General features: G+C 42.0%; 1 protein-coding gene across 3 annotated transcripts in view; it reads left to right on the top strand.

The window, feature by feature from the left end:
- The first annotated feature begins 1,556 nt into the window (after nt 1-1,556).
- Nucleotides 1,557-10,516, top strand: part of RAPGEF6 (Rap guanine nucleotide exchange factor 6) — a 206,080-nt gene continuing 197,120 nt past the window's right edge. For 2 of the 3 annotated variants that reach the window (XM_028527512.2, XM_036014843.1), the window contains exon 1: nt 1,557-1,847. In XM_028527512.2, the coding sequence (XP_028383313.1) occupies nt 1,779-1,847 (69 nt within the window). In that variant the 5' untranslated portion in view covers nt 1,557-1,778. The remainder of the gene's footprint in view (nt 1,848-10,516) is intronic. The other variant, XM_028527513.2, reaches the window with a different exon arrangement.

Here is a 10,516-nt window from a genome sequence, read left to right as displayed (position 1 = left end):
ATCTTCAGGGAATCCCAAAGCCATAGGTCCTTTACTATTCCCATCTTACAGTTAAAAAAACTGAAGTTCAGGGGTATTAAATAACTTCACTAAAGTAACTAGAAATGGCCTTAAAAACAGATTTGTCTGTCTCTGACATCCCACCTAACAGTCATGCTTTATTTCCATACCCATCTTTCAACCATTGATGCGCCTCTGGCAATTGATCCGTGAAGAATGGAAGGGATAACCTTTATCTTAGATCTTTGAGAGGGTATGTTGATGCACACACACAAAATGATGAAAATGGGTCTTGCAATTCCTCGTGATCTTCCACAATCACTTGCTTTCTAGAATGGCTGAGCCACAGCTGCCCTGGTAAGGTTTCTGGCCAAGACTCAAATGTGCTAAGATTATGTTGTAAACTTGATTTGAGCAAGCCTAACGACCAACGGAAAACAAAACCCTTATCGACATCACTACCAGGTCTCAGAAACGGTACATGTTGCAGCTTGGACTCTCCTTTCCCTTCTGTTACCATGAAATATATTTTAATTCTTACCATCTTATTAAAAAAACTGAATAACGTCATGATCATAAATCGGAGGTTAGGGAGTTATGCTAGTTGGTGTTAATATGTACCTAGATGTGGTACAGCCCTCGGGGAGCTTAAAATTCAGTAGGAAGGACATGCCTATGGGGGCTCCAAAAGTAAGCAATTGTGTAACTAGTGCTGATGAGATCGAGTGAAAGGACTGTTCCAGAAGGATGGATTCTGGATCAATGAGCTTATGTTGAAAACAGCCTCTGCGGGCATCTGGCGGCACCTAAGAGTGGTCTGTTTTTCTTACCAATGGACCAGTTTGTTGGGAAACAGACCTGTCTGTAAAATGTAGTGCAAAAGCAGTCACTCTTGAGCCCAGGCAGCATCCCTAAGCAAGCAACCCTGCATGCCTAACGGTGGGACGAAGGGAGGGCTACCCTGGGCCCTGGTTCTGTGAACGCAGTCAGACTAGCGTCGCGAACCAGCGGTAATGGCTGGCAGCATAGACGGAGGCTGCCCATCGCTGCTAGGCCATTTCTCTGCCCTGACCTCAGGACGTCTATCCTGGGCAGGGCAACAACTTCATGGTGGATCTCTTCTACATGAGACTCAGAAGACACTTAGCGAAGAGCCTGCATGAACTTGCTTGCCAAATGGCGACTTCCCTTCCGTGATTTCTCCAAGGGCGGGGCGTTGGCCCAGGCTTGGCTACGCCTGGAGCTTCCGGATTTGGGTACAAACACCTCTCCACCTAAAACGACTTCCCCACGGTTTTTGCTCCAACTTGCTATTTTTGCCCAGTCCCTCACGGCACGTTTCCGAGCTCTCAGCGGGAAGCAGGAGCGGCCGAAACCTCACCTCTGAAGCCGATTTACTGAAAGGGGTTTATGAAAGGTACAGCGAAGAGTTTTTAAATTTCACGAAGACGGGTTGGAAGAGGCCTAACTGTACCTCCCCAGTTCTTACGTCAACGCGGAGCCACGCCCTTGGGCGTTCGTTTGCGTGAGCACGCGGTGCTGCGCTTGCGCACCCCCCCCCCCCCCCCCCCCCCGCTGGCTTCTCTCTGGCCAGTCGCGCGTGGGCTGAGGCCCTGGGCGGGCGTTGCGAAGGCTTGTTTCCTTGAGTCCGGTACCCGTCGCGGGCCGGAGTTTCCTTCCTCGGGGACGAGGGGGTGCAGACCCCAAAGTAGGGTGAATGGACTGTCGCATGTGCTGCTAAGGGTAGGCTGGGGAGCACAGGGCCCGGGGCTGCGACCATGAACTCACCCGTGGACTCCGGCGCTAGGCAAGCACTGAAGAAGAAGCCGCCGGAGCGGACCCCGGAGGTAAGGCCGGCCGGGCGCGTTTCCCGCTGTCCTACGGGAGCTTACCCCTGTTGGGCTGAAACCTGCGGTGACTGACCCCTTGCCAGAGCTTCACACCTGCTGCCAGAGTATCTGTTCTCTCTGTGTCCCACGACCCCAGGCCCTTCTCGCGGGCGGGTGACGACCGCCTTTCCTGCTAGCGATGCCACCTTCGCCTCACACACGTCCTTGCCTGTGACTTCCTAGTGTTTCCAATAAGAAAGCACCATTTACTAAATCGTAGTTTTCTCAGGGTAAAATGTGGGTCTTTGAGTGAGATTACCTGTAGGTAGGTAGAGTGAAAAATGAGGTAGAAATTGTAAGTGAAGTGAAACAGTCATGTTATTAAGAAATAACTTCTCTTTAAAGGTCTCTGAAATACTGTACAAATGCTTAAAAAATATAGTCTTGAAAATCGCTTTCAAACTTTGCATCCAGTCTGATGATGAATTTTAGTGGAGGATGATGCTTAAAGATCAGCTCTGTAGGTACTTTTTCCCACTGTCATTGGGAAATTTTACAGTATTTTGTCCTTGCATCCAAAACTTCCTGTATTGGGTTAGCAGTAATGGCATCAGCTTAAATGATTTTCGTTTGACCTAAACTTTAGGTCCTAAAGGCTAGTTTTCAGGTACATAACTAAAACCTGTTAACGCTGTATGTCCTTTAGAATGCTAAGGTTTTATTATTTTTTTTCGGGGGGGGGGGACAGGTTTTTCTTGAGTTGGAGAAGTTTCTATAATAACTTGTATGTTTCTTAAATCAGAAAGCAAAAACTAAAACCCATGTGAATGGATTGCTGGACTGTCTTGTATATAGTTGCAGGAAATAAAATTAAAAGCTTTGGTTAATTCTTCCTAAACCACATTTGAGTTTTTCAGATTAATAGCTTTTTGCATAGTAGGTTTTAGTAATCTTAGGCTGATCTTTTGTACCAACGTTATTCAAGCCATAATTGTAGCCTGGATGGTTAAAACTTCATAGTTGGAGATCTTCATCTTTGCATGGAAACAGGCAAATACTGTCACTTGTCCAGAGCCCTTTTTTGAAAACCTGCTTTTATACTCCCATGTGTTTCAATTTCCCTGTGATGATTCTTGAAGTAATTGTGAGCTAATTGAAAGCGTTCACCTAGAACAGGTGGATCTGCTATAGTTTTTATATCATTAGAAAGTCATGCAAGGCTTGCAATGTTTAGTGTTAGTTTTACTTTCGAATATTACTTTATATTCACATTTTAATGGGAATATCCTACCTCTCTTTAATAGAATTAACCTAGTTTGAAATTGCCTGTTTTTGAGCCTTACAAAATTTTCTACACCATTCACAATGTTGGCCATTGTGTGCCTCTGTTGAATACTTTTTGTTTTACTGCAACAGCAGCATGATTTAAGGGACTACTAAACAATTGCCCGAAGTACGAGGGGGACTAGAGCCTTGACATCTTGCTACGTAGCCTGTTAACTGCTTAATTCATTGGAAAAACTTCTGAATGAGCGTAGAATTTGGGGTACAAAAGTCTGAATAAAGTGGTTACCTGAATCCTAGTGATAATTTGTATGTGATAAATAATTTGATGAAATTCTCAGAAGTTCATTTCTATTTTCACAAAATCCTTATTCATTTAGTGGACACTTAAGGGTTTACTATAAATACATTCATTCCACAGTTATTTATTGAAAGCTTACCATTTTAAGGCACTATTCTGTGAACTAGGATGTACCAGTAAACAAAACACATCTGCCTTAGTGTTGCTTACATTCTAGTAGAAAGGGGAGGGGAGAAGGCAGATATATACAGTAAATAAGTTACATAATATGTCAGCTGATAATTGCTAAAAAAAAAAAAGGCAGAATAAAGGTATTGGAAGCAAGGGGCAAGGGCTGGGTTGCAGTTTAAATAAGATGGTCAGTGTTCTGGTAGAGATGACTTTTAATTAAAGGCTTGCTGCATGTGGAGTTAGCCATGGGGCAGTATGGGGAAAGAGCTTTCCAGGTAGAGAGAATAGTCATTGCAGAGGCCCTAAGATGAGAACATGTCTGGTGCACTGGAGGCGTAACAAGGAGCTGTGAGTGCAGAAGGGCGAACAAGGGTGAGAATAGTCAGAGGCAATGGTGGTGGTATAGGAGGAGGCATATCATGTAGGACCTTCTAAATCATTGTGAGTTCTTCGACTTTCGTTTTGAGTGACAAGAGGGAACTGCCAAAAGGTTTGAAGTAGAAAAGAGATATTATCATACCTTTTAAAGAGACCCCTTGCTGCTTGCTGGGTTGAGAATAGACTGTATGGGAGCAGGGGTAGAAAGAAGCAGGAACATCAGCTAAGAGGCTGTCATATTAAAGCAGGAAGAGATGACTGTAGTAACTCAGATTAAAGTGATAGTAATGCAGGTGGCAAGAAGTAGTCAATTGTGGAAGTATTTTGACTGTTTGGCCAATGTGATTTGCTCATGGGTTGGATATGCACTTTGAGGGAAAGAGAAGAAATAAGCTTGGTTTCAAGGTTTTTGGCCTGAAATAACGAGTATTGGAATTACCATCCAAGAGAGGTTGAACTGCCATCAAATAGATGGGGAAAGCTGCAGAAGGAGTAGGTCTTGGCGGGGAAGATCAGAAATTCAGTTTTGAACATGTGTTTAAAATGTGTATTAGAAATCTTGAGGAAGGAGTTGCATATACAAATTTATATTTCTAGAGAGAAGGCTTGACTGGAGATAGATATTTTATAGTCATTAGCTTATAGGTATTATTTGAAGTCCAGGACTTTATAGGACTTAAAAGTTATAGGACTTTATTTAAAGTCCATGAGGCCAGATGAAACTACCAAGGTAGTGAGTATACGTAGAAAATAGAAGAGGGCTGGAGACATTGCCCTGAGGCACTTGATCATTATAGAGGGGAGAAAGCAGAAACCAGCAAAGAAGGACACTGGAAGTAAAACGAGAGTGGTGGTGTCCTGGAAGCCAAGCAAATCAATCAGGTGTATGATGGAAGGGGATATGATTCATTCATTCATTCATTCATTCATTCAGCTTATTGTTCCTTGAATACCCACCAGCTCCAAAGAACTCTGAAAAAGAAATGCAAATAACAATCAGTGTCTTAAAATCTTGTAATCAGATGTTTGTATCATCATTAATGAGTAAAGAACTCTTCTGTTTGTTTCTAGGACAAAATGAATGGTTCCTTTATTTCGAACCATCTGTTGTCCTTATGTGAAACTGTCAACTCAAGCATAATCCTAGGCGAGCCAGACACAGAGCGTGGAAGTGTGTTGTCAACTATGCCATTTAGAACTATGTTCTAACACAGTTTTTACTTTTCTGGCCATTTCTTCTACTTTGTAGCTTCAGCCTCCACAGCACATTGCCTTTTTTGAGCTAGTTCTTTGATTTCCTTTTCCACTTTGCAAAGATTTTTTTAGTGAACAATTTTAGACTTAAATACTCTGTGGGAAGCCTAGGGCTGTGAAACAACAAAAGCTGTTATGGCATTTGTTTTCAAAATTGAGACCTTGAATTTCGCTGTTCCTCAACTCAGTCAGTACTCAACACCATTCTTTCTATACACCCTGTCTTCCTCAGAGTGAGCTCCTTATCTCACTTATGATTTAGTTCCCTTTCTGAGTGCTTAAAACCATGTTTTGCACATATTAAATGATCAGTAAATATATTAAAATAAAACTTAGAATTAATTTTGTAAACTAATATTAAAAAGATACTGCTTTCTATTCATTAGAACGGCTCCTTTTGTACGTCTGGGTAGTCTCATTCATCCACTTGGCTTCAGTTAATTTTTGTAGGCTGACACCTGGGACTAGATAGGTCCTCTCACCTCCCACCCTCCCATCCCCCCGCCCATTAGTGTGCTTCAGATCCCTATCCCTAACCTCTGATTTGTCTTTGGATTCTTCAGTCACTAGTTCTAAATAGACCAGGGGTGTCAAACTCATTTTCACAGGGGGGGGGGCTACATTAGCCTCCCAGTTGCCTTCAAAGGGCGGAATGTAATTTCAACTCTTTGACAGTTAAGGAGTAGTTATATTCATACAGTTCTAAAATTATTTTGTCCCTTTGAAGGCAACCTCAAGGCTGATGTGGCCCCTGGTGAAAATGAGTTTGACACTTTTGAAATAAAAGCTGTCATCATTCCTCCTCCTTAATATTCTGGTGATTGTCCCAGTTGCTCAACCTAGAAATTTTTGTTTTTACGCTTGATTACTCCTGCTGTCTTCCTCTCTGTGTCCAACAGGCCACTAAACTTTGTTGATTTTATATTCTGAATCTCTCTCTACCTCTTTTTTCCCAGCACTACCCTAGATCAGGCCCTTTTATCACTTTACCCCTGAATTTTTTGCTTGAGTCATTTATTGTCATTTCTAAAGTAGCCTTTCTGATACTCATGTTCTACTCTTGCTCAGAATTTAATTATTTCCCACTGCCAGATAGGTTAGCAATATAAATTATCATATAAACCATTTTGGGGAATAAAAGAGGTACTATTAATATTTGTGCCATCGATAGAATAACATTAAAAAGGGACTGTCTCAGTTAAACTGAGATGTATGCTTACCTCACCCAGATGATAACATCATTATCTATTCATTTAACAAATGATATGTCAGACAAAATAAAAGCCAAGGTTGTAGAAAGAAATTGGACATGGTCCCTGTTCTTCAGTAACTTAGGAGACAGACATAAAAACATCAGTAACACGTTAAGGTTATCAGTGATGAAGGTATGAATCAGGCACTTTGAAACTGCAGGTGGGGAAAGGAAAGGTTTCTTAGAGAAGCATTAAATTGATTGGTAAATATCCTGAAGAGCTGAATGATATCCAGAGTGGAGGCCATTCCACGCAGAAGCAACAGGAGCAAAGAAACTAATGTTGGCAAGCCAGGTACCTTTGTAGAAAGAGAAGTCAATGGGGCTGATATCATCCTCAAAGGGACAAAAACTGGTTTTTTAGGGGTGTGAGTGAAAAAAATCTTAGATATCCCTGTGGTTTGTGGTGCTCTGGAACTAACTGCTACCTGCCAAAATCTTATTCCTTATACAGTTGGGGGTGGGCAACAATTGGGGGGAAATGTCTAAAAATGCTCTTTGTGAGGGTTGTGATCATGAAAGAAGGTTGCAAAGCATTGGCTATTGTAGGGGGCAGTGGTGGGGGGTGCATCATGGTATTGAATGTTAAATGTTGAAGCTGGATATACTAGCAAGATTGGATCATGGCAGGGATTTGGACTCAACTTGATAAATAAAGGAGAACGCTTGGAGGGTCTAAAGCCTAGAAATAAGAGCAGTTTTACAAAGATTACCCTGTGGGTATTGTTAAAAACGTGGGCTACACTAGAGGAAGGGTGGCTTATAGGTAGGTTGAACATACAACATTTTGTCTAAACTGGGATACTTTTCTGTGTGCAAGGTAAAACTATTAATGATTTATATCAGGATAACAGGGAAACCAGGAGATACGGTCCTGGTCATAGGAAACAAATGCATTAGTTCAGGTACAGTGTAAGGTGGTGGCAACATCTGAGGGAGTGAGATGGAGAGGGGTTGGAATGGGAGTATCTGCCTTCCACCAGACTTATTTTTTTTTTAACTCTGAAATGGACTGTATTACACATACAGTAAAGTCCACATACCCTGTGGATTTTTACAAATATATTTGGCTACCACACAAATCATGATACACACATGTATGTAACCAGTGGTCCAGAAACTACCCCCTTGCCCCTCCCAATGAATACCTTTTTCACTCTTACCCAATAAATTTGCTCTGCCTGGTTTTGAACTTCATTTGAGTGGAATCACACCCTGTGTATGTTACTGGCAACCAAGAGGACTATGAAACTACCACTTTTTTTTTTTTTTTTTTTTTACATTTTTATCTTTGGATTGGACTTTGAGCCTCCTTTATATCCTGACTCGCCCTTTTGACTGACCTTTGGATTATCTACCTCACTCTGTTGAAGCCTGCCCTTGGGGTAACTGCCTGTCAGCCCCAGAGATGCTGCAGTTCAGCCAAGATACACCGTGTCCTTAGGTTCCTCCCAAGCCTCTGCGGTAGCTCTGGGACAAGTGTGGCAAAACCTTCCCATCTTTTGCTTGGGATCAGACTTGGATTGAGTGCAAACACAGTTTAGATCTGTGATTTGGGTCATCATGTGTGTAAGAGTACATACATTATTAAGGAGCAGAGGAGCAGAATTAGGGTGGGAAGAGAATTCAGTTTTGGAAGGGGTTTGAGACTTCCTACAGGGGACACAGCTAGAGATGTTCAGTAAGCATTTGGAACTTCAGATCAAACCAGGCTGTGAGTCCGAGTTGGTTCTAGGGTCTCCGGCATGTGGATTATGCCATTGACATCATGGTAATGTCATGGGGCTGGTAGGAACGCCCATGGTGAAAAGCAGAGTGAGAATGGAAGGTCAGGTTCCTTTGTGTGCTTTAATATGCAAGGGATGGGGGAGGAAAGAATGCTACAAAAGAGAATGAAAAGAAATTGTTAGAGAGGTAGGAGGAGAAGAGAAAGGTGCTGTTACAGGGGCCCATTTCAGAGAGAAATCCCTAATCATTAATGTCAGACACTCTAAGAGTTCAAGGAAAGTGAGAACTGATAAATTACTTGGATTGCTTCCATCCGAATGGTTTCAGTGGGCCAATTAATACAGAGCCTGATTGTAGTAGATTGAAGAGAGATTATATAAGACCCGAGAAAGTGAAGGCAGCAGGTGTGCTGTGCCGTTTGTCAATATACCTCTGGTCGGAAGAGGGAAAGATAAGTCCTCCATGGTCTTCTGCCTGGTACTCTAGCCTTATCCCTCACCCCCAAACACATGCATTGTAACTGCTTTTCAGCCTAAGCTTATATGTATTTCTCAACCTTGGTAATTTTTTTTACTGTCCAGGCCTGCCATGTGTGTGTGTGTGTGTGCACACACACTCAGAATTAGAACATTCTGAAATGGAGTACTAAGCACTGGTATTTATAGAAAGTCCTATAAGTCCAGTATATAGACAGAGGTGAGAAGCCTTGTCCATTGTGCGGTATTTTCCTGTCTCTGTGATCTACAGAGGATAAGAAAGTATGTGTACAGTCTTTGAATTTTGCATTTGGACCATAAATCTGGGCGTTAGCCCTGAGAATTTTAGTGACACTAGGCAAGTTACCAAATTTCTCTGAGGCTGAATAACTTCTGGGGATTGTTGTGTGGACTAAATGAAATAATATACATAAATTATTTAGCAGAATGCCTGTCATAATGAACACTCGATAAGTGGTAGCCATACATACTAGCTTGCTACATCCTCTGGCTTGGGAAATTCAGGTTCCCTGCTGCAATCTCAGCCCAGTGCTCATCTGCAAACTTGTGCCTCCTTTCTGCCTCACATCTGCACCCCACAGCTCGTGTTTCCAGGGTATGTCTGCCTTCCTCTGCCATAGTGGTTACCGTATGGTGTTGTGGTCACTTTCATGTTTGTCTCTCTGGCTGGACTATAAACCCCTTGAGGATGTGACTGTGTCCCAATTCCCATCATGCAACACTTGGTACATAGTAGGTATTCAAATATTTGAAGAGTAAAGAAAAAGAAAGGGAATGTGCAAAGTACAGTTCCCCCACTCTTCTAGTAGTGACTTCTGTTGGTCTGCTATTTGAAGTGCTGGGGTGAAAAGACTGATGAACTTTGGCACAGTGGCAGCATTTGCTATTGATGTTCTCTTATTAAAATAAGGATCAAGTACAATGACCAGAAACTTGGTTTTATCTGGCAGTTCTTTGCAGACAATAAAGATAGAGGAAACTTAGTCATACCTTGAAACAGGAACTCCTTTTTTCCCATGGCTTTAAAACACATTTTTCAGAAACTTTGCAAAGCAAAATAAATGCCAGTTTCAACTTTTCATGTTTTCTTTCTTAAGACTTTATTTATTTATTTTTAGAGAGGGGGCAAAGAGGGAGAAACAGAGAGAGAAACATCGATGTGAGAAACATCAGTGGGCTCTCTTAGATGCTCCAGCCTGGGACCGAAGCCACAGCCCAGGCAAGTGCCCTGACCCGAAATCAAACTGGCCATCTTTTGTGCTTTGTGAGATGATGCCCAACCAACTGAGCCACACTGGTCAGGGTGACTTTTCATTTAAAAAAATTATTTATTTACTTTTAGAGAAAGGGAGAGGAACATCAATGTGCAAGAGAAACATCTGTTGGTTCCTTCTCACACACCCTGAACCAAGGACCTGCCAGCAACCCAGGCACGTGCCCTGACCAGGAATCAAACTGGCGACCTTTCATTTCGAAGGTCAGTGCTCAGTCCACTGAGCCACACCAGCCAGAGTGACTTCATGTTTTTAATCAGATGACTTAAAGCTTTTGTTGGGCAAAAATTTCATGCTCAGCTAGGTGCTCATATAATTGCCTATTTACAATCAGAAAAAGGGGGGTTTTTTTGTTTTTTTTTTTTGTTTTTTTGGTTTTTTTTTTTTCAAAAACTAGCTCATTTTTGTTACCAAAAGTGAAAGAGGGAGATAAAATTGAAAGAATGTAAAATTTAGTGTTCTTGTAATTATTTATTACACTTGTAGAGGTTTTTTAAATAATTGTCAAAAACGCACCTTGTATTGAGAGACATTTTTGAATGAGTCAC

Source organism: Phyllostomus discolor, chromosome 13 (assembly GCF_004126475.2).
Source record: "Phyllostomus discolor isolate MPI-MPIP mPhyDis1 chromosome 13, mPhyDis1.pri.v3, whole genome shotgun sequence".
In the NCBI taxonomy this organism is placed as follows: domain Eukaryota; kingdom Metazoa; phylum Chordata; class Mammalia; order Chiroptera; family Phyllostomidae; genus Phyllostomus; species Phyllostomus discolor.
Note: the sequence above shows the minus strand (reverse complement) of the source record. Positions and strands in the feature narration are given on the sequence as shown.